The 27572-nt window shown below is 41.4% G+C and overlaps 1 protein-coding gene across 2 annotated transcripts; it reads right to left on the reverse strand.

Moving 5' to 3' along the window:
* Positions 1-1612: 1612 nt before the first annotated feature.
* Positions 1613-26816, reverse strand: UAP1 (UDP-N-acetylglucosamine pyrophosphorylase 1). Of its 2 annotated transcripts, XM_020798518.3 has the most exons (11): positions 26622-26816; positions 24563-24857; positions 19003-19207; positions 15919-16094; positions 13521-13693; positions 12374-12567; positions 10695-10838; positions 9248-9436; positions 8118-8165; positions 4516-4582; positions 1613-2283 (listed from the first exon to the last, which is right to left on the reverse strand). In XM_020798518.3, the coding sequence occupies exons 2-11, from the start codon at positions 24852-24854 to the stop codon at positions 2191-2193; spliced, it is 1581 nt and encodes a 526-aa protein (XP_020654177.3). In that variant the 5' UTR covers positions 24855-24857; positions 26622-26816; the 3' UTR covers positions 1613-2190. The 2 variants fall into 2 exon arrangements, with proteins under 2 accessions (XP_020654177.3, XP_078248562.1); XM_078392436.1 differs by lacking the exon at positions 8118-8165 and having other exon boundaries at positions 26622-26758.
* Between the last annotated feature and the right edge of the window lie 756 nt (positions 26817-27572).

Genomic DNA, 27572 nt, shown 5'->3' on the forward strand with positions numbered 1-27572 from the left:
CATCATTCAACTGAGAATCTCAGTTGCAAAAAGAGGACTTCTAAAAATGCCAACAGCAAAATGTGATGCTTGTGTTTCCCAGCTCATCATTTTCCAGGTACATACAAATCTTAAATTCTGACTGCAGGTTGGGGATGGTGGCATGTGTAGTGCAAAACATCTGGAATATGACTAGACAGGTAATTCCCCTGAAAAATGACATCTTTGTAACACTTGTTCACATTAATCTCTTTATTTCCATTATCTTTTCCTCTCCATTTCCCAGTATCGTCAAAATCTAGATTTCAAATCCACAGAACAGGAACATGTCTCTGATATGCCACCCTAAAGCAGCCATGTACAATGATAAACTTCTATTAAATAACATTGTACACAGCTTGGATGCCTAAGAATCTTTGCTTTCCATTAAAATAACTATCTATCCTATTCACTCTGTGGTTTAACAGAAATTGCACAACATATGCACATTATGCAGAATGGCAACAGCTGCTACCTCATCATACCTTTTAAAAATCCAAAGCATGAGAAGGGTTCTTCACAAAATCATCTAGTCCTCTGCCTGTGCTCTCTCTGCAGCCACCCACCAACCGTGTACACTTTTCTTTTTAAAGAGAAAGGGTACTAAGTGTGCACAGGCTGCCCTGAAGCACTTTGTATAAACTGCAAAAACATTGATGGGGGAAGAGAACTTTCTCTGTCTCGCTCTTCCAAGTTGTCTCATTCTGTTGAGCCAGCAAAAATTAATGAAAATTCAAAATTAAGCAGGTATTCATTCCATCCCTACTACAAAACAAAGCAAAAATCTACAAATATCCAAAATGTGAAGCACAAGATTATCAGTACCCAAGGCACACATCTCTCTTTTTTTGTAATTTAAACCTGGAAATGCAAATCATTATCATCACCACCACCATCATCTGCAGAGCTGGAAGGGATCCTATGGATCAAGAAGACCATAAATGGCTGGGTTTTGAACAAAACCCAAGTAAATAGTTGAGAATATTTAAATACACCACATGGTAAACTCTCAATTCTTTTATTTCACTAGTAGACAGGCCAAAATGAAAGCCAAGATTTAGGGAAATACTGTATCAGAATTTTGATAGCCTTTTGAAAATCATGGCTTATGAAAGTCACTTCTTTCCAGTTGCGAACAATATTGCTCCACATAAATCTCAAATTTCACTAGCATAACATTTGGATTTCTTTGGTGAAATCTACTGCCACTTCTATCCAGATTTTATACAGGCAGCAGAACAAACATTTGCCTAGTTCTTTCCCCACTAAATCATTCCAGGGGTGGGTAGACTGAATGCTTCTGGCCAGGGGATTCTTAACACCTTCAACACAGCATCATAAGCAAAGCTGTAAGAATGGATTTCAGATAGAGTGGCATGATCCTTGTACATGATTTTAGCAGTGGGACGTAAGCCCCAGTTTTTAAGTGATGGTAACAGGATAAGTCTTTAGATCCTTGCAAGTAGCAACAGGCTTTCATACCCACCTGGACACCTTGCAGGAGACAGACGGCCATATAAAAAAGCAAATTTGGAAAAGAGTACCAGTGTCCAAAAACTCTGAGGAAATACTGTGTTAAGAAACATGTGGCACCTTAAAGACTAACAATTATATTTTAATGTAAGCATTCATCCAAGAATGTTAAGAAACATTCTTTTTTTAAAATCCAATTTCATTTCCCCCAATTCTTTCAACTGTGCAACTTTCGCAAGATACAACTGTTAATAAGATAATATTGGCTGACAAAATAAGAACATTTTTTCTTAAAAACTCAGTAACAAGCATCTGAAAATAAAATAACATTTTAAAACAGAATTTCAGATTGACTTCCAATCTCTGTACCATTGTGATCTTTTGCAGTTATATCAGATTATTTTGATACAAAATTCTGGTGTTCTGAAGTACTGCAGCATGAACGGCAATGTCTCTGCTATTTTTGATTTATTACCTTTTTACATTAAAAATTATATACAGTAAATAGATAATCCCAAGATGCTGAGAGGAAAAAGTACCGCATCCCTTTTCACTGCAGCCAAGTCCTGGATTCTGAGGGAACTCAATTTGAGTGAAAACCCACTGAGTGATCCTGAATCCTTTGTCTGAATAGTTATAGTCTGACAAGAAAGAGCCACAATAAATTCCAAAGAGGACCGATGATTCTTCATGGGGATTTCACACTCCATTCTTTACCAACTCATGGATCCCAGTTGTGTCAATAATCAAAGGGGCATGAAATTCTTTGTCTTTCACAAACTCCTCCAAGCCCTAATAAAAAGAAACATATTTAGAAAAGTTTCACAATAGGTTTGGTGCTAAGTGCAATCCAGTGTGCAGATTTGGATTTAAAAAAAAATGTCCCACCTTTTCTTCCAAAATGTGACACATAGTCTTCCTCTCTATGTCCCTAACGAGGCTGATTAGTGTCAGAGACAAGGACCAACTCAAGATCACCCAATGATTTTTAGAACTGAAGGGAGAATCTTCCCAGCCCTCGCCCAGCCGTCAGCCGTCATACCATTACTTGATAAAGCCCAATTGCTGCTCAGTCGGTAAGAGCCTGTCCTCATTTTGAATGCAATCTGTTCTAACAGTTTTGGGCAATCCTTCTGCCCACACTTGAGCCTCCAGGCTTTTGGGAAGTTGGCCGGGGTGTCTGAGAGGCTCACTACCTCTCTGCTGCTCCTCTCCACTTCCCAGCTGATCATGCGGCTGCTCTCCGCCTCCCAGCCAACTGATGAGGGCAGCTGCAGTGAGAGAGGCTTGCTGCCTCTCATTCAGCATTCAGCTGCCGCCACTTTAAACTCGTTCTCCCTCCAGGGAGGCTTGTAGCAGAGGCTTGCGGCCTGTCAGCTATTCTTATCCACTTCCCAGCTGATCACCATCGCTACCTGTCACTACTCCAGAATCCAGCAACAGGTGGAAAAGGTGCTGTCTTGAGCTGCAGTGGCAGAGGTGATGCCAGCTCAAGCACTTTCCTCCAAGGTAGTGGTTGCTGATGAGCCTTTGCTGGCCTCACTGGGCTCCAGTCTCCTTCCTTGTCCCAGGCCTGCATCACTGCTGTTCCCCTGGACCTGGTGAACTCCGAACTGTGACAAAAAGAATGCATGCCCTAGCCCTGTGTTATAAAAGTGTGGGACAGCTCTTAAAGAGGATAGACTGTTCTAAGAAAAAACACATGCACACAAGGTCTTTTTTTCTTATTCAAATTGTGCTATCAGTAATCTATATACCATATCTATATACCAGTGTGAACAGGCTTTATCATACTGCATACCCTTGAGCAGATCATTCTGAACTTCAGCCCCCCCCCCCCCCCTATAAACTTGCAATATTAACCATTTCCTTCAAGGATTACTCTGGGAATGAATGAGATAATGATACTAGGAACACTTAGTATACAATCATTTGCACTTAGATGGAGGCAACTCTATGAAAGCTTTAACTTAATAGTAAATCAATAATTTTCTTATCCAATACACCACAAGTGGGTAGATGAACTCAATTATGCTAATCACAACCACAATTATATAATAGTAATTATATATATGTAGAAAATAAGAATTATAATTCAACATATTTCAGGGGTGCCAGATGTTGGAAAGCTGGTCTACTGATGAAACACCAGGGCTCTAAACTCTCTTGCCTATTTTTTTGTGGCAAGGCACAAATCATCAAGAGAAATGTTACAAAGCAATGTACTGTATTCTACTTATCTAGTGCCTGCAGAAACAGGCTAGTAAAAACTTTGTGGGCTAGACATTAGCTTCTAATATGGTACCACAAAGAGTGAAACTATGATCAAAAAGCTTGTTGACAAGTAGCAATGCAACAGGGGCACCAAGAAATCACCCCTAGATTGTTTAAGAACATTTAATGCCACTTTTCATGTTTCAAATTGTGACATAGCCTACATTCTGATATCTGATATTCTGATGTATATTCTGATATACATTCTGATATCAGCAAAGGAACTTAAAATGAATTTTTATAAATCCAAGAAAAAGAAAAGACCTCTTCATCAGAAAACAAGGAAGCAATTTTGCATACAAGTTTGCATAAATTGTCAGGCTACAAATGTACTCTTAGTAATAATTCCTAGGGTAGTTTGGTACATGAACAGGCCTATCTCATATACTGCCAAATAAATGGTCCCTCTCCTCAACCTTCCTAAGTATCTGAAACATAGATGGAATCAAAAAATTCTTTACCACATCATCCTATTATACCATTGTTTGGCATGTCACATAAATAGATGGTGCCTTCTTTAAAGTAGGCTGTACACAAATCTATTAAGTAGAATAGCAATGTCATGTCAACTCTTTAGGGTCCAAGCACCTTTGGTTACACTGAGCAGAACAGACACTCAACACTCATTTCTACCTTCATTGTTCCATTGGATTGCATTCATTGTTTATTGTAAGCTCTACAAACTGCCCTAACAACAGGCCAAGATGACTAGAAATTTTAATAGTGGGGAGCAAATAGAGAATAACTTACTTCACCCCCATAAGAGACAAGAGGAGAAATCTCACACTGAATGGGTAAGTCATTGGCATCCTTCAAACTGAGGGAGAAAAGAAAGACAAAAACAAAAGAAAGTTAGGCAAGGGGGAGAAGAATCTATATTTGGATGTTTACTTTTTTGCACTCTGAAGACCCTCGTCAAAGGATAAGCATTTTGCTCAGCTCCTGCCAAGAAAATAGTTCAGCAGCAGTGCAGAATACAAGTGGTGTCCATGCAGCAAGTCCATCACTTGGATCCACAGAGATTAGTAAAGCATGCATGATGAGCTTGTTAAAGAACACGCACCAAGAGAGACACAACTTCTCAGAAGACAAAGGACAAGGCCAAAACCCTCAGTGCAAATTGTCTTGTACCCAGGAGCAAAGTTAAACTAAGCAGCCAACAAGCTAAATGGCATCGCAATACTTTATTTCACTGCTTTCCATCAGAATAAATTTCTAGGTCTCCAGGGTTTAACATATATAGTTTGGCCATGTAAAGTTCTAGCTAATACAGTGGTGCCCCGCATAGCGAGGTTAATCCGTTCTGGATTAACCTTCACTATGGGAAATCATCGTTAAGCAGAACGGGGAAACCCACTGGAATGCATTAAACTTCGTTTAATGCGTTCCAAGTGGGCCCAAAACTCACCATTCTCCGATGTTTTCCCATGTTCCAGCGGCCATTTTTGGTGTTCCGGTGGCCATTTTGGGTGTTCCGGCGGCCATTTTTGGTGTTCCGGTGGCCATTTTTGGTGTCCCGGTGGCCATTTTTGGTGTTCCGGCAGCCATTTTGGGTGTCCCGGTGGCCATTTTGGGTGTCCTGCGGCCATTTTAGAACCCCCGAACAGCTGTTCCCCCATCCTAATGCGAGCATGCCCTCACATTAGCGATGGGGAAATCCGCATCGCAATGTGGATTCATCGTTCAACGGTGCGCTCGTTATGCGAGGCACCACTGTAAAGAGTGAGAGCTGCACTACTGTATTTTGGAATGCTCTGTAGATTCTGATAAAGTTACTACAGCAGAGAATGGGGAAAAATTAATTGCCACCTTACCATCACTGAAAGCTGTTTATTTATTTATTTTCCTAAGTGTGCATCTTTCCTCAAGATTTTGGTACCATACACATTTATTTCAATTTATTATTCAAAACCCATCTCAATTTGAAAGTAAGTATGAAGCTGTTGGCATGATCGCCAGCAATGGTGTGTGTCGTTTCTGTTACAGTGAAGTGTTTTAGTTTTCACATGTAAAAAACAATAATCTGAAGATATCTGTGTCACCAAACTTTCTTCACAGCAGAGAAATTTGTAATTATTTGATTCAAGACAACATCCCAAGAAATTCTTGCAGTTATTATTCTAGCCAAGTTCACTGATACCAGCAGTAAGAGTAATATTTAGTTATTTATTTAATTTATATGCCGCCCACAGACTAAGGACAAACTATTGGTCCATCTAGCCCAATATGGGGCAAACAACAGTGTGAATATATTGCCTGGACTACTAGCCAGCTTTGATTTGTCTTCACTAGCAATAAACCATCCCCACGTTCTCTGTGTTGTGCTATGCAGTTGGCTGCAGGGTTGGTGTGGGGGTGGGAGTTAGGAAAATCAGTTGCTTGCACAGAGGTGTGAAGTATGTACAAAACAAGAACGATATTCCTGGGTGTCTCCTCCTTTCTCCAAATCTTTACGAAAGTGTCAGATGGTCTGGGAGAGATGGTGCTGTTTCTCACTTGTGTTATTGTTTAGAAAAGATAAATTGTAATTCTTCAAATCAGGACAACTGACACTTTTGTCTCTCCCTAGAGCCCGCCTGAGACACCCACACAGAAACCAGAAGAAAATGTCTGACTTGGAAGAAATCTGGGGAAGAAAAAAACAGAAGGCACACTTGCAGTGCCTCGAGTTCTCCACTTGCAGTGCAAGGCAATACTTACAGTATTAGTAGAGAGGGGAAGGAACTGTCGGTTTGGAGGTTCATTGACTGGCTGAAAAGATGTTCAGCGCTTTCCCAGCCCCACCTCTTCCAGCAGGCGCCTGCTCAGAGGCAGCATCCAGCAAAGCGAGGCAGGGAAGCCGGGGCACTGCCTCTGAGTGGTCCCCTTCTGGAGGAGGGGAGGCTGGGAACCAGCACACATCTGTTTGGCTGGTAAACCATTTCTACTTGTTAGAAATTCTTCTTGCCAGAGGTACACGTTTTAGAATCACAGATTTGGAAGAGACCACAGGGGCCATCGAGTCCAACCCCCTCCCATGCAGGAACTCCATCAAAGCACTCCCGACAGATGGCCATCCAGCCTCTGCTCAAAAACTTCCAAAGAAAGAGGCTCCACTGCACTCCGAGGCGGCATATTCCACTGCCGACCCATTCTGACTGTCAGGAAGTTCTTCCTGAGATTTAGGTGGAATATCTTAGGTACATGGATTTATTGCTACCCAGCAGAAAGGAGTTTTTCAGTCGAAGTGTCCCAGTCCTCTCTTTTAAGCTGAACAGGCACCCAGGGCTAAATAGAGGAGAGGTGTATTCCTACTGATTTCTATTTACAGTGGACCCTCGACTTACAGACTTTTCGAGTTACAGACTTCTCTGGCCGCAGAATTTAGATTCGACTTACAGAACTTAAAAGGCAACTTCCTAAAAGGCAGAATTCATATGTCAAGAAACCTTGTGTTTCACCAGCAGTTCTCAAGCAGACATTATCTGTGCATTCTTGTATGGGAAGTGACTGATAGTTCTCAATACCACATTGAGAAAATTTAAATACAGAGTCCCTTCAACATATGAACAGCATCTAAATTTGCACAATTCATACATTTGTTCACAAAACAGCTATACACAGAAAGGACACTGTTTCTGATGCACTGTTGTCCTGGCTCAGATACCTCCTCACACTAGAATTCACATCATATTAGATGTGCTCTGGACATCATAGATGGCACGCTCACATCAACTGGCAATTAATGTTAAACCAAACTTCAAAAATATTTGTTTCCAATTGCATGGAAATACCAGCTCTTCAATAGCTTCATCTCTTATTATTTTGTTTTCAGTTGTCATCTGAACATTTTATGTAGGATTTTCTTCCCCTAAACAGTGCCTCTCCCTACTCCCACACTTTTAAAATATTTGAGCCCTGGGATCTTGCAAAAGAAATGTAATGGGAAACAGGAAGGCTAAACTCACTGGGGATTATAGTTTACAGGAAATGCTGAATTATAAGAATAAAAGCAGTAACCAAACTGTGTTGCTGTGCTTTCAAAGGTTCCAAAGAATAGACACACTTTCTGGAAAAGCGAAATACAGATTCTAACTTTGACAAAAATGTAGAGCAGCACAAATAGGTGCACAAGGCAGCTCTCATTAAGTCCTGAAGACATACTATGAGAATTTATAGCCACACATGCAGTCCCTTCCCCAGCATGCACTTTGGTGACCGTGACAGCTCCCACAAGGTCACTGTATCACAGCACATCCACACCCCGAAAAGCAGGTCGAGCCCTGAGAACCTGCAAGCTACAGAAAGCTCAGTCAGTCAGTACCCAAGCACAGACCCATCACCATGCATCCCACACAGCCAAATATATTTACTTGTGATTGACATCAGCTTGGATTCCATCTGACCTTCCGTCAGTGCAGCTGTCACATGAGAATAAAAAGGTTTATGAGAAGAGAAATTCTGTAATGTACACCTATAATGAACTTGCTTGACTTCTGTGCCAAATTCCAATGCAAGATGAATGTATACCTTTGTCATTTTTCAGAGCAACCAATCTTTATAGAAAAGGACTCTCAGACAATTTCTTCATCACGTGAACACAATGCTGAAATTTGAACAAGTGTTTGAACAACAAAACATGCTCCCACACTTCACACCAATGAATGAATTCTAATTCTCCTCATCTCCAAATGTGAAAACAGTCCAGAAGACAGATTAGGTTAGTTCCACAATCAAGTACTTGGGCAGCTTTTATAACAAACCGATAGACCATATAACACAAGGAGCCCTCTCAAGTTCTCTACTACTACAGTGCAGTTATCCCACTTATTCCCAGCCCATAATTTAGCTCAAGACTATAATTTAAATCATGCATTGCAATGTTTACAGGAAATCGTTAGGAACGGTGCTGCTGTATACCAGTGGCAAGAAGGACCGAATCCAAATACAGGGAGAGCCATAGTCAAAGTGATGGGGCCAGTCTTATTCACTCTCCCTCTGCTTCCCCATCTTCTCATTTCCCTTCATATTCTATTCATCTTCCTATTCAAGTCAACGGTCACACTTGCTGTGTCTGCATTTCCTTTCATCCCAAAAAGCCTCTGCCTTCCCCACTAACAGGATGTGAACTCATGGCTAAGCTCAGAGTCCCAGATGCAGAGCAGAGGGACCAAAGTGTCTTTCCGAAGGACATTACTCATTCTAGTTAGTCACAGTATTTCATAGCTGGGACTGTGAGCTTGCATGAATGCAGGCTTGAATCGTGATCATTGTTTCACACAGTGTGATTTTCTCAGCTACACAAATTAAGACAAAAGGAAGATATTAAATAGCTAATAATTCTGCTGCAGAATACAACTGGGAAATCTTAGCAGCTGGAATATTGAGCAATAGTGTCTTAATAACTTCACCCAAACTGACAGCAACTACCTTAATGGGGAATACTCAGACTACAAACAAGGGATGCAAGATAGAAGCAAGAGGAAAATCAGAGTCACCTTACCGGGGAATGGCAGGAAGGCGTGTCCCATTTTCATCCACAAAATGACCTCCAGCATTGAGAACCCAACAGTGATGTAGCGACATCAGGGAATGGCGTGCAGTGGTGGGGTTGTCCTTGCCATTCTGGCTGTCTGCATTCTTCAAAGGAGAGAACTCATCTTCCCGCACCACTTCGTAAACCACAAAATTCCTAGAGGTATATAAAGGAGAGACAGGTCAGATGTAAAGGCCTTTATGCTCTGTGAACATTTCTATTATTTACAAGGAAGCCACCAATATTCAAAAAGATTCAGAACTTCCTAGAGGTTGAACCATCCATTTGGCTTTGCAGCTCTAGACCTAAACTTTGAAAATAAGTTCACAGTAGAAGGAAATTATATGAGGTAAAGAAAACTCACCTCAACTCATCCAAATCCCTCCTTGAATTGGCTACAAAGCCTTTACAGAAGTACTGCTCACCAACTTCATTATTACTGATGGAGCCAGCTGATATTTTCCTGCATTTGGGAGTTTAAGGTGGTTTTGCCACTTCTTCCTGTCCTCTACAACTTCAAGCTCTTTCATTCTTATAATACACCATGTGAATCATATAATCCATCACCTCCCAAACTGTTCTCATGACCTCATGGAAGATGCTTCTTTCTAATCTCTGATTTATGAGATTATTTATGCCTCCCTCTACTGGCCTCACCTGGAATTTCTAGCCAGCTCAACTTCCCAGTACAGTGGTGCCTCGCTTAACGAGCGCACCATATAACGACGAATCCGCATAGCGATCCCGTTTTCGGGATCACTAATGCGGAGGCATAGCGTCGGCCCCAATGGGCAAAACTCGCACAGCAAAGATCGGTAAGCGTTTCGCTTACTGATCTTCGCTTTACGACACCCGCAGATCAGCTGTTTGGCAGTTTCAAAATGGCCGCTGGATGCCCAAAATGGCCGCGCGCAGCGTTTTCGCGCCCTCCCCTCGCTTACTGAGGGCACGAAAATGGCTGCCGGACCCTGGAAACTTCGCTAAACGGTGAGTTTTGTGCCCATTTGGGCTTCCCCGTTCTGTTTAGCGAAGTTTTCACATAGCGAAGGTTAATCCGGAACGGATTAACCTCGCTATGTGGGGCACCACTGTACTGTACATCCCAGGTCTCTTCCTATCTATCCCACAAGGTATATGAGCATACCTTGTGTACTGTACAACAGTAAGAATCAAGACACTCGTGATTTATGTTTGAATTAAACATAGTTTGCTATTTCAGAATTCTTGATTTTTATTGATACCACATGAGTTCTCTTTGGGATGAAGTTGTAAGACATGAAATGCTAAGGTGAATAAAATTACTTTTAAAACAAAAAGAAAGCTGAAGATGTTACACCACAATTCATCTAACAACACAAGACTGTCAGAGTCAGAGTCAGAGCAAGCAAGCAGTCAGGAGAATGAAAGGCCTTACTTGGCAAACTGGAAGATGTCAAATACAAACTTCTCCATTTTAATCCCATTTGGTTTGTCTGGCTTCACAGACTTCCCAGTGGCCACATCAATATAAGGAATCTTCTTTTGGGCTACATGATGTTGCAGCTGAGGTTCATGAACACTAAAATGTGAAAGTACAAGTCAGCAGAGTGTGAAGCACACTGGAGTCTATCTAGGACCATTAGCTGAGTGAAACGTCCACATACTAGACTGGGGGGGGGGGAGATGGTGGAAGGCCACTACTTTCACACCATGATTGTGAAGGATATGATTGGCTGGAACAGATACTGATCTAGATGGGCAATTGTACATCAAAGCAATTTTTAGGGTTTGAGTTAGTAGGCTTTTGACATCCTGCCAAAACATCTATGTATAGAATATGTTTTTGACTCTTTGACCACAAAGGGTGAAAATGCCATAACCTGCAGATGACCTGCAGGTCAGAGTCACTGCCACATTCAAACCAGCACCACCACTACCACTTCAAGGTGCAGATCTCAATGCAAGTATGTTGCACATGACAGGGTCTGAGCTGGCTCTAGATTTTTTTTAGCAGACTTCAAGTCAGGCCTTTTTACCTAAACAATTCTGATTCCATATGCCAAAGACTGTCTTCTCCCTTTTCAGAAAGTGTGTAAGTAGCAGATAACGCCAATAGAACCCAAAATAAATGTATGCAGGTTTATTGTTTTGGCAGCCCTGAAGTAAATCCAAGTCTGGAATTTAAAGCTCTATGGTGAGACCATCACAAGGCTACCAAGAACAAAACTGCTGTTTTTGTAGACAAATGCCACTGAATCTTCAGCATCCCTGCCTTGCCTCCTCACCTCAGTGGTTGTCTGAGGGAGAAGGCAGAAGGAGGAAGAGGATGCACAAATGGTGAGTGGGTCATTGTGCTGGGGAGGTGGAAAGGGAAGTGCGCATGGCCCAAGGAATGGGTGCCAGGCCCACATAACAGCTGTGCCGGCTCGTCAACAACTTGGCCTCAATAGGGAAGACTTAATTTGTGCCCATCTCTAGCCATTACATCTAATCAGCAGACTTAAGTAGCAAAGCTTTTGCTGGACTGTATCATCTAATATTCTAATTTCCCCTCTGCAGGAGGGGAAGTTCTTGCTGGACACAGAAAACGGGCATACTCTGAAAGAGATTAAAGAAAGGTAAATCTGTCTCCTTAACATGCTACTTTTCTATTTGGAAAGAGTCAGGTCTTCCTCATGCGTAAGAAGAGCACTCAAATATGACTTTTCCCACCACAACATCTCAAGGTGTTAAACTTCAGCAAAAGATCAACCTGTTCTTCGGCACCTATGAACTAGCCCTGTACTCTTAAGTCCTGACCCAAGGGAGATGGAGGAACAACAGACAGGGACCATAAAGGATAGCAGGAGAACTTAATGCTCCCAAATTTGCTTCGATTTACATCTATTTTTAGTTGCATTTTAATGCTGTATTGCTGTTACTGCTTTTTTTAGAAAATGATACTGAATTGTCAAAAATTCAGTTCTTATTTAGTTCTCGACATGTGCCTGCCTGAAACTATAAGCCAGTCTACAGGCGTTGTCAATACAAAAGGGGTTGGCATGCAACAGAAGAATCAGAAATGCCACTGGACGTGCATTCTCTTAAACATTCAAGGCTAAAGAATGCCCATACTTGACCACATCTTTCAGAAACTCCAGCGTGAAGTAGTGGTTGGCAATGTTCCCAGCATTAAAAAGCAGGCGGCCATCATGACTCCTTTTCTGTGCTGTCGCCAGAGAGATCTCACTGTATTCCACTACCTTGTAAACACCATCGACGCGGCACACGACACCAACTGGCTCTGTGGGGTTTGTCTTCTCAACTACCTAAGAGAATGAACAAAACAATTCTGCAGCATTTTGAAGACTTAACATGCTCATTATATAGCAGTTATATATACTGTACATACACCACAATTTCAGGACAAAGTCTCTTTATCAGATACATTAAGTCTCAAGCTTCCGTTCCCCAATATGGGCTCAAAGAAAGAAATGTAAATGGTGGTCTCCAATGGCAATCAAATGCAATAGTATTTTATAGAACTATTTGATTAAATGACTATTTACACAACAGAAATGAAATTGGGCTGTAGAGCACAAATCCATTGGAGCAGAATGTCCCGCCAGTAAATTTATGCAGGACTGAATGCTGCTGCAGACGGGCAACTGCACCTCTGTAGGGCAATCAGCAGCTCCCTTGGCCTGGAGGTGGGGATGGAGGGGGAGGAGAGTTGGACCTTGCACTATTGCCTTGTACCAGCCCTGCAAACACCATGGCTCTGTCTGGCTCTTTCTGTTTCTTTGCATCAAAGTGTCATGTCAGAACAAAGGAACTATATCAATTTGTTAGGCTTTTACAGTACAGGCAGGTGATATGGATGCAAAAGAGCTTGATGGCTATTTCTTGAATAGACATTATCATCAACAGACACTGTCATTAAAGCACTAATCCTTCCCAACTCTAACTAATCCAGTTCCCTCACAGGAGACTCAAATTATTAATATCTCTTTGATGAATTTTCCTCTACCTGTAGGTGCACCCCTTTTCATTCTGTTTTACTGAGATACATATGATTTAAAAGTCTACATATTCCTACAGCAACAGTTACGCTGACAGTGCTCATTTTTTAAATCTGCTGCTCACTTGCACTAAGAGCATCTTCCTTTTCTATACATGACCGTCCAGCCTGTGTACATTCAGCCTCTTGAACACCATCAACACCCTCAAGAGGACAGGAGACTACAGCTCACCCTCTGCAGTCTGTATAAAGATTAGTTACCTTTGCTCCACAGTCTGCTCCCTTCTGTACACAGAACCCAATGAACCGAGGGTCAGCAACTTTTACTAAAATATTGTCTACACAGTAGACATGAATGCTGCCAATGCCACGTCGCTCCATGTCCTCCAGAATATGATGAGCTCCCAAAGCCCGATATAGACCACCGTTGCCATCTGAAGGAATGGGTGAGAAGAGGAAGCATTTGAAAGGGTCATGTAACTTTCAATTGTACAGGTATTTCAGTCCATTTTTCTTCACTGCTCTATACAAGATTGAGTTAATATACATATTATTAATAAAATTGAGTGTCATCAAGACAGATAACAAAATATCAGCAAAATGAGAGCCTTAATTCAATTTATTCCTTTAAAAATGTACTCTCAAACAAGTACAGGAGAAAGCCAGCTATGCTCTTGAAAGGGAGTTCTAAAGTAACAGTATAATTAAGATGACTAAACGAACAAATGGAAAAAGACTATTCAAAAGTCAGGAGAAACAACAAAACTTGGGAAAATAGATTCAGCACAAAACTGAAGCTTTTCAGTCAGAGAGAGACAGAGACAAGTCACACACTTGTAAAGATATACATTAGAAAACACATTGTTACAGTGGTCAAATTTTTATCCTAGAGCTATAATTGCAATTAATAATGAGCTTAAAGACCACCAGTAGTGAATAATTAGTTGGACTGTGTTACTTGGCCTGAGGTGTAGATGTTTGTATTTTTAGTGGGGGACTTCTAGTGGGTGGGGAGTGTTTGGGGAATGTTATGTATGTGCATGTGTCTGGTCTCTGGGTGTCTGTGAATTTCGTTGTATGGTATACTGTGTATATACTTACAATGACAATAATTATATTATTATTATTATTATTATTATTATTATTATTATTATTATTATTATTATTATTATTATTATTATTATTATTATTATTATTATTATTATTATTTAATTAATTAATTAATTAATTAATTAATTCATCATTCATTCATTCATTCATTCATTCATTCATTCATTCATTCATTCTAATTATTGGTGTTATCCAGAATTAGCTGCAGATTGACAAAATTATATTATGGAACCATTCCACTACTTTTTTTAAAAAGTATTCCTTTTTTTCTAAGGTACCTTAAAAACATAAAGGTTCCCCTTAACAATTAAGTCCAGTTGGGTCGAACTCTAGGTCCAGCCCCGATGCTCATCCCCCTTTGTAAACCAAAGAGTCAGCACTTGTCCGTAGACACTTTCCATGGTCATATGGCCAGCATGAGTGGATACGGAATACCATTCCCTCCCCACCAAGGTGGCACCTCCATGCTTTCGAACTTACCTATTACCTTATGACACTCCAATTTTACTAGCCATCCAAAACAAGAGAAACACGGTACTGTAATCAGGTAATAAAATTCAGAACGATTGTACAAATATGGTACAAGAAATTACAGACACGACTGAGCACTCCATAAACTAAAATCACAAACAATATGTGTTATCAATATTGTCATTCCTACCATTTGAAATAAAGATTTTTTTAAATCTGAATATCTATGACAATTCCTGTTGTAGGAGATCTTTGGATACTGCTTTCTCACCTGTCTTTGTGGTAACATATAGAACAAAATACAACGAGTTATTTTGATGGCATTTGAGAGTGGGTATAAATTGCTGCCAGGTGAGAGTTTTCTCTCCCAGGAAGTCTGTTTTGACTGGAATAGTAAGTATGTGACAATAAGGTTTTAATGAAGTGGCATTGCTTTAGGTCCTCTACAGACAGGGCTTTGATCCTAAGCTTTGACGAAAGAAATGAAACCACTACGAAAGAAAACGTTGCTGCAAAGGAATATGCGAGTCTTAAAGCCTTTATTGAAGTCTTACATGTAACAGAAATGGACCAAATGAACTGAACACTTCCTCGAAAGACCTTTCAGCTTCCTGGTGGATCTATTTGTTTTCAATGAATGGATTCTGTATTTACTGAAACCTGGTCAATATTTAAAGTGATAAGTACTTTAAGGAAATTTATTCACTGTGGGAAATTTGCATTTAGTCAGACTACATGGGTTTCCTTCTGCTATTTGATTCCACTTTCAGTAGCAAGGTGCCTCACTCTGGAAAAATCTTTTTCCCCCCCTATCTCATGCAGAGTGATCCCAATGAACAAAATCAAGCTTGTTTGCATCCTCCTCCTTCTCATACTCCCCTGTGTTCTTAGGGTGGAATCTCTACTTACCATAGCAAAGATACTTTCCCCCATGTTCAAATATGTTCAGAGAAATCATCTTCCTACATGTTCATACCTTCAGAATTTGGGTGACTAGCACAAATGAACTTTTAAATGACAATCTGTTCTGGCGATATGGTCATAAAGTCTTCCCCAAGTGCCTGTGTGGATACAGTACCTGGTGCCATAGAAACTTTGCCCTTTTCTTCCAAGAGAATTTTCCCATTAAAGTCCATAGCAGGAAGCATTCCCTGCTGAAAAAAGACCACATTCTCTTTCTTCAAGCCAAAGTATTTGTGCTTCAGGAAGAATTCCTTAGTCAATTCCATGGTCCTTCCACTTGTCATGATATACCTGTGCAATATAATAGGAGAATCCTGGTTTACTAAGAAAGGAAACAAATCTATATGGAACATGACCCTTTTTTTACTGCTAGACATACCGTATTTTTCCATGTATAAAATGACACTTTCCCCTAAAATAATTGGAGGAAAAATTGAGGGTTGTTTTATACACGGTAGTAAGGAGGGGGGAGGGATCAAAGCGCTTTGATTCCTGCTTTCCCCCTCCACTTTTTGCAAAGAAAGTGGAGGGGGAAAGCACTTTCCTCACAAGAAAGTGGAGGGAGAAAGTGATTCCTTCTTTTCCCTCCCTTTTCTTGTGAGGAAATGGCTTTCCCCCTCCACTTTCTTTGCAAAAAGCTGCTTTCCCCCTTGCAAAAAGTGGAGGGGAAAAGCAGCTTTTTGCAAAGAAAGTGGCTCCACTTTTTGCGAGGGGGGAAAGCAGCTTTTTGCAAAGAAGGTGAAGGGTGAAAGCACTTTCCCTGCAAGAAAGCTTTTCCCCTCCTCTTTTTTTGCAAAAAGCAGAGTGGGAAAGGAGCTTTTTGCAAAGAAAGTGGAGGGGGAAAGCAGGAATCAAAGTGCTTTGATCCCTGCATTCCCCCTCCACTTTCTTGCAAAGAAAGAAATTTTGGGTTAGAAAAGTGGGGTGGCATCTCATACACGGAAAAATATGGTATACAACAACCTTGTTCCCCCAAAGGTCGTAACATACACTTCCATTCCAATGTCTCATACACAGGGGAGTATGAGAAGGAAGAGGATGCAAACAAGCTTGATGGCCAAGAACTCCACAAGACATGAAGTCCAAGACTTCAGAATAAGAGATGGTCAGCATCTCATTTCCCATTAGCATCAAGAAATGAAACCATTTAGTATACAAGTAACAGTAAGAAAATTCAATCAGCCATCATTGGCTTGATTCAACAATGCCAGCAAACATATTCAGGCAGGTTTACCACCCTAGAAGCATGCGTGCATATGCACATTGTCTATATATAGTTATATACATATAAATAAACATAAAAGAGATCTCATCTGATGTTTCAAGGATAAAAAGAGTTAACATGCAAATGAATCGGGCAATTAGTCTGCTTTTGACCTTCAAGTCTCTATCCCCTAAAGCAGAATAAAAGCTGGAATGGCCCCGGATAAAGCAAGTGCTTGGCTTCAAATTTTTGGCTGAAGTAAAAAAAAATTATCCCTTTTTGAATAGCACTTCTGATTTTAACAGAAAACCAACCCCTTAGGCTGGGTGAGAGCAGTGGAGGGAAAGCTGTTGTCCTGTTGTCCCCTACAGCAGTGTTCCCCAACCTTGGGCCTCCAGATGTTCTTGGACTACAACTCCCAGAAGCCTTCACCACCACCTCTTCTGGTCAGGATTTCTGGGAGTCGAAGTCCAAGAACATCTGGAGGCCCAAGGTTGGGGACCACTGCCCTACAGCTCTGCTACATCTGGGACCTCTGAAAGCTAAAGAGATTAGGAAATGGATCTGGGGCACTTGACATGTTCCCGATTACTCAGTGGTTGGGAATCACAGCAAGGTACCTACCCCAGCAGATTGTCATTATCATTTAAAACTTGCTAGACATTGCAGAGCTTTTAACCTGGCTATTTCAATGTTCTGCTATCTGCCTTTTCAGAAATAAGAAATTCATGCATCCTTTATGACCAACATTTTTGCTCCTGCCAATCTGCCATGGTGGAAATTATGGAACATGCCCTGTTGTGCTGCATGTTTTACAAGGATTCCCACAATCTACTCATTTCCCCTTTTTAAAAACATTATTCGGGTAGCCTTGACAAATTTTATATTTCTCGCCTCCCCTCTGATGCTGTAAGTGAAATTACACCCAAGGTCACAAAAATCCGTGCAGCACCTGGTACAATAGGGAAACAGATAACAAACTCATTGCAGTAACTAGATTAGGAATTAGAACTCATTTGTAATCTGAATTTCAGTTTGCTTTGCTTTGATTGTAAATACCATGTTCTGTCACTGGGTTTTATTCTTGTATATTCAACATGGCTGATCTATGTTCAAAACAATAAAGTTAAATTTAAGGATCTCAAACTCAAGCCAGCAGCACGTTATCCAAAACTAAATGCACACGGGCATAAAAGTACTGTAGTCAGTGCTAATACATACATTTCACTACAACTAACCATGTACTTTAAAAAAATGTCCTCCTATGAGCCCAAGTTAGCCACATGCAGACACAGCTACCTCAGCTCTGTATGATTTTGTCCTTGCCTCTCTCCAAATAATTTTGAATGTTCAGAATTCTTCCCTCACATGAGGCACAGTTCTCTATATGCCTGTGCCTCATGCTGGAGAACCAAACACTATTTATCCTCTTGTTTGCCTCCAGCAATCATAACTAAATCAGCCTGCCAGTCAAGCTAAACAGTTTCTAAGAGTGACTAGGTAAGTGTTGTGTATTAGAAACAATTCTCCACCCCGGCAATCCAAATTCTGTTTTCTATATAAATCATGCAAACTGGAGTAAATTTATAGTCTTTGATTTATTTTACACCTTAAACATTTTTGTATTTTGAGGGGCAGTAGTAGTGTTCAACATTTCAACTGGTATTGAAAAGAGGCAATGAAGCCCAGCCCTCCAACCATCAGATATCTTGTTCATTCAACTTTCCAACCACAGCAGGCACTTCCTGCATGCTTTCAAGCACATACTTGCAAATATAAAGATTATGAGAACAAATTCCTAAACAAAAAGCAAACATCACCATTTTTTAAGCAAGCGAATTCTGGGCCAAAGTAATTTTCTGAAGCCCTGTGGAATCTGGATACTTGTGCTGCTAGCAAAACTTTGAGCCAATGAAACTAAGGCTACTATGAGATAACCTTACACCAATTACAGGATGGCACTACAGTAATTAGATGAGTCTCCAAGATGCTTACCATGGAATAACACATTTGAGGCCATATTGTTTTTCAGCCAGCTGCTGTAGTTTCAGGATACGCTCTGCTTGGATCTGAAAGAGCGTTTTACTGGATGGCAGGCCCACATCATACATTCCTTTGGGATATGAGACACCAAGCCTTGTTCCCTGTCCACCAGCTAGGAGAAGAACAGCTACTTTGTTCTGAGAAATCTGTCTGAGACCTAAACCAAGTTAGAAAAATAAAAGTGAAAGCATTGCCAAGTGCAAAATAATTCTGATGACCTCTTTTATTCCAGTGATAATGTAGCAAGCTTTTGAACTGCGCACTACTCTTTTTCAAGTAAGTAAAGCACTACTAGAAAAAAAAGCTTCTGTTACATAGAGAGCGAATACAGATCTCTAGAAACTCCTTGCGTTTTCTTGTGGGCTTCTGCCCTCACTACTCTCACAAGGTCGTTCAGTACTTCTTATTAAATCAAGAATTAAACATTCCTAACTCCTTTCTAGACAGACAGATTTTTATTTTGAATTTTATTCTGTCTAATCTAAACTGATCACCTAATTGACTATTTAATTTAAGGACATACAAAGTAATTAAATGCACTGTTTAAAAGTATTTCAATTTTTAAAGTCTCCTTTACTGAAAGAGTGAACCACTCTGACACATTTTCACTATCACTAAAATTGCAAATAAACATTTTATATTTCATTACAGATTACTGAAAGAGCCATGTGGGTAAAGCAGTAAAGAAATGAAATAGATTCTTTAGAATAGACTTTACGGACCTACTCATATCGCACACTACAACGGAACAAAAAGGAATGCACTACATGTCTGGCCATTTTGAAAACACACGGTAACCAGTACAGTGGTGCCTCGCTTGACGAAGATAATTCGTTCCGTTCAAATCGCTGTTAAGCGAAATCCTCGTCAAGCGAAATTTTAAAAAACCATTGAAATGCATTGAAAACTGGTTCAATGCAGTCCAAAGGGCGAAATACCTGCTCGTTTTGCGAAGATCCTCCAAAGGGCGGCAATTTTCCGGTGCTTGTAAAGGGAAGCACAGCAGGGAGCCATTTTGCAAAGTGGACAGCCATTTTAGAGCCGCTAATCAGCTGTTTTAAAATAGTCGTCTAGCGAAAAATCGGTTCCCGAAGCAGGGAACCAATCACTGTTAAGCGAATTTGCCCCATAGGAACATCATTTTGCAATCGCAAAAACTTCATCATAAAGCAGTTTCATCGTTTAACGAGGTAATCGTTAAGCAAGGCACCATTGTATCTTGGTGTCCTGGTCCATATAAGCAATGTTCCTCTAAGCAAGCAGTGAGGGATTCCCAGAAGGAATGCAAAGACGCATCCAGAAACTGTACCTTGTTCTCATGGCTGGTCAAGTCACATCCAACTTATGACAACCCTAACATGGTTTTCAAGGTATGTGAGATACTTAAGGAGAGGTTTTTACTAATGCCACTTCCCTCCCCAGTGAGTTTCCTTAGCCCAATGGTGATTTGAATCTAGACCTCCTGAGTCCTAGTCTATCCATTCCACCACCTGGATCTAGCATCTTTTTATCTGAATATGTGTAGGCACCCTTCCCTTCCACACTGAAGACAAATACAATCTGTCCCCTGTCCAGGGGGATCTGAATATAAATCTTAATGAAAGCAATGGGCATCTTGAACTTGTGCAACAGCAAGCTGGAAAGAGGAGCTCTACAGAAGGAATGTTACTCTTTCCCTGTAATACAGTACAGAAGTCAAGGGATGTGGCACCTTCGAACAGCTTCCAGAAGGTTTTTAATGAGATTTACTCTTTATTGTCTCATTACTTATGAGGACTACACAGAGCTTGGATATCTTTTCCCAAAGGAAATATATCCATGAACTCTGCAAACAAATAAGCAAATGTATACTGTATATTTTTTATATGCCTCCAGATTTTGGACATGCTCAGGGAAGCCCAAGACAACACAGAAGTTATGTGGCCCAAATCAAAACTTGTAAATTTCTAGTCAAATGTGTTCTGATATGGCAATCTTTTCAAATCACATTTACATATATGTGAAGCTGGGTGTTTTGTTGCCTGAACAGGGTGAAACACTTCCTGGATGACTTCCTGCTTGGAAACATGCCAGAAAGTATTTAAGCATTTGGTTACAAGCAGGAACACAGTTAAAAAGGTGTTCTTGCATCAGGAACACAGTTTAAAAAGCAACTTACATAGCAAGACACTAAACCAAAACTAGATGGAAGAGGTGCCCTTTACCATGCACCAAATATATAGGGCTGATACCATACACCAAATACAGTGGACCCTCTACTTAAGGAATTAATCCGTATTGGAATGGTGGCTGCAAGTCGAAAAGTCTGTAAGTCGAATCTCCATTGACCTACAATGCACTGAAAACCGATTAATCCCATAACCAGTGGTTTTTATTCTATTTTTATTCCATTTTGGTTTTTTTCTGGTCTGTAAGTCGATTCTCTGGCTGCAAGTCGAATCTAAATTTTGCAGCCAGAGAAGTCTGTAACTCGAAAAGTCTGTAAGTCGAGCCGTCTGTAAGTCGAGGGTCCACTGTATATAGGGAGAGGCTGATGACAGTATATGCATTTAGCTGACCTACTGGTCAGCATCCATTTCTGGATTCCAGCTTCTTTCCATTTAGTACCTCAAAGCTCAGCATTTTCTTAAAATTTAGGAATCTTGATGAACCACTAAATTGACTTACAGTTTATCATACATGGCACTGTTCATCGTAATTCTTTCTGTTAGGCAAAGTCATACTAACTGGGGTTGGACTCAGTCGTCTTATAGGCTCTTTCGACTCCATTATTCTATACATCATTTCTGCTAGAAGGTGCTAAATAATGAAGCAATACACTTAGGCTCCTACGCTCTTTGGTTACTTGGTGATGAGCACATGCTTCAGCAAACTGTCTCCTAGTGAACTTCTCCAAGGCATGAAGCATAGAAATTCCATAAAACAAAGCATGATTACTTCAGTTTTCAAAAAGAAGGAAAACTATTCAATTCTTTAAAAAAACCCTCCAGTTTACAAATACGAGATGCTGTGCTTCTGTACCACAATTTGAGATACCAGGACTTGAGTTTTCAATTCGATTAGGCATCCTTCAGTTTCGAGAGACTATGGTAATGTGCTCTGTATGGAAGACTTGGAACAGCGTTTAGTGTGGCTGAGAAGGCCAATTTGAGAGCAACAATCTCTTCCACACTGAAGACAAATACAATCTGTCCCCTGTCCAGCTCCCTGATTTTGCTGCTTTCGTGACTGCCTCTTTGCCTCAGCCTGCTGGGCAAGGGTCTCTTCAAATTGGGAGAGGCCGTGATGCACCGCATGCCTCCAGGCTGACCGGTCAGATGTCAGAGCTTCCCATCTGTTGAGATCCATTTCCAAGGCCTTCAAATCCCACTTGCAGACATCCTTGTATCGCAGCTGTGGTCTCCTTCTGGGGCCCTTTCCCTGCACTAATTCTCCATACAGGAGATCTTTTGGAATCCAACCATCAGCCATTCTCACAACATGCCCAAGCCAACGTAGGCGTCGCTGTTTCAGTAGTGTACACATGCTAAAAATTCCAGCTCGATCTAGGACTACTCTATTTGGAACTTTGTCCCGCCAGGTGATACCAAAAATACGTCGGAGACAACGCATATGGAAGGTGTTTAGCTTCCTCTCCTGCCGTGCACAAATGGTCCAGGACTCACTACAGTACAGGAGTGTGCTTAGGACACAGGCTCTATAGACCTGGATCTTCGTATGTGTCGTCAGCTTCTTATTGAGCCATACTCTCTTTGTGAGTCTAGAGAACATGGTAGCTGCTTTGCCAATGCATTTATCCAGCTCAACATCTAGGGAGAGAGTGTCAGAGATCTCTGAGCCAAGGTAGACAAATTCATGAACAACCTCCAATTCTTGCGCGGAGATGGTAAAAGAGGGAGGTGAGTCCACGCCCTGGCCCATGACGTGTTTTCTTCAGGCTGATTGTTAGTCCAAAGTCTTGACAGGCCTTGCTATAGCGATTCATGAGTTGTTGGAGGTCTTCAGGAGAGTGGGCAACAATGGCTGCATCATTGGCAAAGAGGAAATCCCGCATGCATTTCAGTTGGACTTTGGTCTTTGCTCACAATCTAGAGAGATTAAAGAGCTTTCCATCTGAACTAGTCTGGAGACAGACACCTTCTGTTGCAGTTCCAAAGGCGTGCTTCAGCATGACAGCAAAAAAGATCCCAAACAGGGTCGGCGCCAGGACACAGCACTGTTTCACTCCACTTCGGATGTCAAAGGGATCTGATTTTGAGCCATCAAAAACTACAGTGCCCTTCATTCCCTCATGAAAGAACCTGATGATGTTAAGGAGTCGAGGTGGGCATCCAATCTTGGGAAGGATTTTTAAAAGGCCATCCCTGCTAACCAAATCAAAGAACTTTGTGAGATCTATGAAGGCCAGGAAATGGCCTGATATTACTGCAAAATATTGTGCCCACAAGGAAAAAAAAGCACCAAGCTTTATATAGCAAAGGGCAGCCTGAATGTTGACAACACCAATGGCAGCAGTGAAGATAGTCTACAGGATACCCTCTGCTCACTACCAGTCATACTTGTTGAAAAACAGCCCTGACAATTGCTCTGTCTTAGAGTTAAAAGTGGTTAACTAATGAAAAAAGGAATCAGTTTCTGGGAATTTCCCCTTGTGTGGTGTCATTTTGTGAATGGCAGCAAACAGAAGAGAGTATCAATTTATATGAGCTATTTTAAATCTGGGAAGGTTTTAGGGTCATTTGTTTCTGCACAGGGGGGAACAGTTTTACTTTTTAAAAAATTGTAACTCAAAAACCCTTTGTCCAGAAACTTCCCCAAATTTGACACAGAGCAAGAGCAAACTATATGCTACATCTGTGCCCAATTTGGTGTGATCTGAGGTTCTGCTTCAAAGTTATAATTGTTTGGGGTGTCCCCATTTTTTGAGTTGCCTTACGGAATGTTGATTTGAACTGTTGCACAATATCTATAGCTGCACTCTTGTGCAGCAATAACATTAGTAATATCCACTACAATAGAAAACAAAGACAACATTTGACAGCCTAGTCCTGTAGCAGCCCATAGTTTCTCCAACCATAAATTGCAAATCACCACTGTCAAATAACTGGGCCAGTTTCGAATGATAGATAATTCAGAGCATTATATAGGAATTCATTTCAGTACCACATAAAATATTTATTGTATCTACAAGTATGAAAAAGGTATACTGCAACAAAGTGAAAAACAGATACAGCTGGTCAGTGTGACTCTATATTTTACTACCTGATGACACAGTAAACTACAAGCTCACACTTCCATCAAATCACATAGACAAAACTGTGGTAAAAGAGGTCTTGATGGAGCTTCCCTCTTGCATCAGCCCATACATTCCAAGGAAGAGCTCTTCCAGTATGGATGGCATACCAAGAGAAAATAAGCTAATAACATGTACCAATTTGAATAGACCGTATCACTTCATATATCAGGTCTGTCTCCCTCGAACTGGCGTGTCAAACAGGGTTCCTTTTAGTACCTTCTGCTTCCCAAGCTGCTAGGTGAAGTCGGTCTCGGGTTGCGCTACCCAAAATGTCACGTGGCACAGGTTCCATCTTGGCATCCATGTTCTCCAGCTGTGGTAAATGGCTTTCACCCATCATAGCTTTCTGAAAAGCCTGATTCAACTCTTCCAGGTCCATGGCTTTCAGCTCTGTACAGAGTTCCTGCTGCTGTGGCACACTCAGCTCCTCCCAGAACTGAAGCAGATGGCTCTGCCTTGCTTTAGCCAACCGGTGCTGGACTGCACGGACATCCCCGTCGTTGTCCATATCCTGTGGAAGGGAAGAAAATCGGGAACATAAAATTTTCTAAAAGAAATTATGCCTGAACATACACTGTATTTATTATTATCAGCATTAATCTTGGTGTTAACTACAGCTGGCTGCAGTTTTCAAAAAAGAACAGGTGTGTGCTGATGTCAATATAAATCCTGCAACATATATGTAAAAGTCCATCTACTCATCCACTGCTCTCAAGAAATTATCATTAAGTCCAGCAATATTCAAGTGAACAGTTCCCTAGAGGAAAATGTTCCTTGTTCAGCTTGTTGAATCTAACTGTGCCCTCCCCCCCCAATTCATTTTTCATACCTTTGGTTTAACACATAATGCAGCACTACAAAAATATGCTAAGGCCTCAAGCACATGCAGCATGCACATGCATGGCAGAGTTCATATAGTTCTTCTATAAGAAAGAAGTATTTCAATCAAGGAAGTTCATGTGGGACCAGAGGCTTTGTATTTTCTTTTCTGAATGAGGGGTGCTCACTGCCTGTCTACTGAAGTTCTGCCACTGACAGTTACCCTCCAACAGATGGCAAGCACTGTTCAAGCTGGCAGCAGTAATCTTTCTTAAGTGGGACATCCAGGCACTGGGCATGATCTTGTGCTCTCATTTCAGGGCAGCCATTAGCAACCAAAAGAGTTAACTGGAGTGAAAAATACTAATTCCAATTGAGCAAGAGACTCTTAAGCAAAATACACAAACACTAAAAGCACCCACCAGCCCAAAGTACAGACAGCCAACTGGATAGCCTGATGCCTCACCAACCTGTGCATACTGATTTTGCTCTAAGCAGAGCTGATCAAAAGCACGCACGCACATGTGGCAAGCTTCAAGAGGGTACCCGCAATTTCACCTTGCCCCCCACCTTGACTAGCCATCATTTAAAAGCACCAATTATAGGTAGTTTCACAAATTGGAAGGATTTGGCAGGGAAAGCATTTTACCAGCATACGTTTACAGGGGGCCCAAAGACCATAACTCATATTAGCAATACCAAATAGAGGTATTCTCCAAATAGAGGACCTGGATGGGCTCCAGAGAGCTGTTACGTTGATCTATTAAACAGTGTAAATAGCATTTATATACCTATGGGTAGGAGCTACCCTAAAGCCAAACAAACCCATGTGCAAGACATGTAAGCACAGACGGACAAATCATTCGCGACTCCCAGCTTGATAATATGAATAGTTTCTTAGAAATAAATCCCACTCTATTCAATCAGCCATATACAAAGGTGTGTGTGTGTCCAAAAATGTGGCTGAATTATCTACCATACCACACGTCCATCTGCTTCCTCCTCTACCACATAAAACTATTACGCCCTGGCATGAAAAAGGAATGCATTAAAAGGATAAATTCCATCTTCAAGACAAAAACGTGCCTCTTGGCTATAGTAACTCTGTAAACTATCATCCAATACCTTAAAGGAAATTGTTTCATTAAGCACAGAGTATTGTATTATTAGAAATTATAACAAGAATTAATATAAGATCACTAGATGACTAGATGACAGCATGACCAGAAATTTTGTTAAGGTCAACACCATTATTCAAAACATTAGAAATTTTGTACTGTGGGCTCAGCTTTAATAAACCAACAGTACAAGCAACTGAGCTTTCTTCCTTTCATCGGCATCCACTCCTTCGACCACAAAAAGCGTAATCCATTTGCCAAACGCATCCCCCCCCCCACACCCCCGTTTTCAGCCCAACTCCCTTGCCCCGGATAGGCTAGAGACGCAGCCCCCAAACCTTTCTCGCGCTGCGCGGCCAACAGCCACCACGACGCTACACCCGACCTCTTGCCAGCCTCTCGCTGTTCTCCTTCCTCTTACGACCAACCCATTTAGAGCTCCTTCACAAGGCCCGCCCCCCCTTCGGTTCGGCCTAACCAATAGCTTACGAGAGAGGCGGAGCCCACAGCCGAAACGTACAGTAAATGTCTCCCAGTTCGAGGGTGGGGGAAATCACTGGATGGTTGCCACGTCACGCCCAAGCGGAACAGCCACGCAACGCTATTGGCTGGACGCCAGAGACGGGCGGGTGAGAGTGGGGAAAGGTCACGGTTGGGAGGGGCGCGGAATTTATGCGGCGTCTCCCGACGTCCGTTGCTTGAGCAACTGCAGCTGCTTACGTCATTACTCCCAGCCCGGGGGGGGGGGCTTCACCGCCCTGAAGTTGTCTATCCGGGGGCGGCGGCGGGGAACTTAGTTTAAGTTTCCCTCACTTCTAAGCCTCCTTTTCCTCCTATGCAGAATTTTAATTACTTATCATTTAATACATTTATTTCGTGGCCTATATCCTGAGATCTAAGGGCAGAGTGCCATAGTATAAAACAATTAAGTACTTAAAAACCTTTTAAAATCAATTAGACATGAGAACAACAATCGAGGAGCCTCCACTACTGCATATTAAAATCATGACAGTTAATTCTGAAGGCTTTGGTGCATAACTCTTTTTGGTGCTGAAATGAGGTTTACGTTGCTGCCAGTCGAGCCTGGAGGGAAGGCATTCCATAAGCAAGGTGCTGTCGCCGAGAAAGTCTGCCCCCCCCCGCCCCACTTCCCGTGTTTGAATACGAATGGTGATTCTCTATGGAGAGACATGGAAGAGGTCCTCCCCAGCAGATCTTGATGACTCGATAAGCATACATAGGGAAAGACCCTCCCTCAACCATCCAGCCCCCAGGGCTATTTAGGGCTT

The sequence above is a fragment of the Pogona vitticeps genome, chromosome 4 (assembly GCF_051106095.1).
Source record: "Pogona vitticeps strain Pit_001003342236 chromosome 4, PviZW2.1, whole genome shotgun sequence".
Taxonomy (NCBI): domain Eukaryota; kingdom Metazoa; phylum Chordata; class Lepidosauria; order Squamata; family Agamidae; genus Pogona; species Pogona vitticeps.

Bases quoted from the DNA above. Each gene is read 5' to 3' on its own strand.
- UAP1 (XM_020798518.3), bottom strand. From the start codon at position 24,854: ATGGACAACGACGGGGATGTCCGTGCAGTCCAGCACCGGTTGGCTAAA. The intron at 12,568-13,520 runs GTAACTAATCTT...TCATTCTCTTAG, and splicing joins GAGCAGACTGTGGAGCAAAG to GTAGTTGAGAAGACAAACCC. The intron at 2,284-4,515 runs GTAAGTTATTCT...TCTTTTTATTAG, and splicing joins TTGTCTCTTATGGGGGTGAA to GGCTTGGAGGAGTTTGTGAA.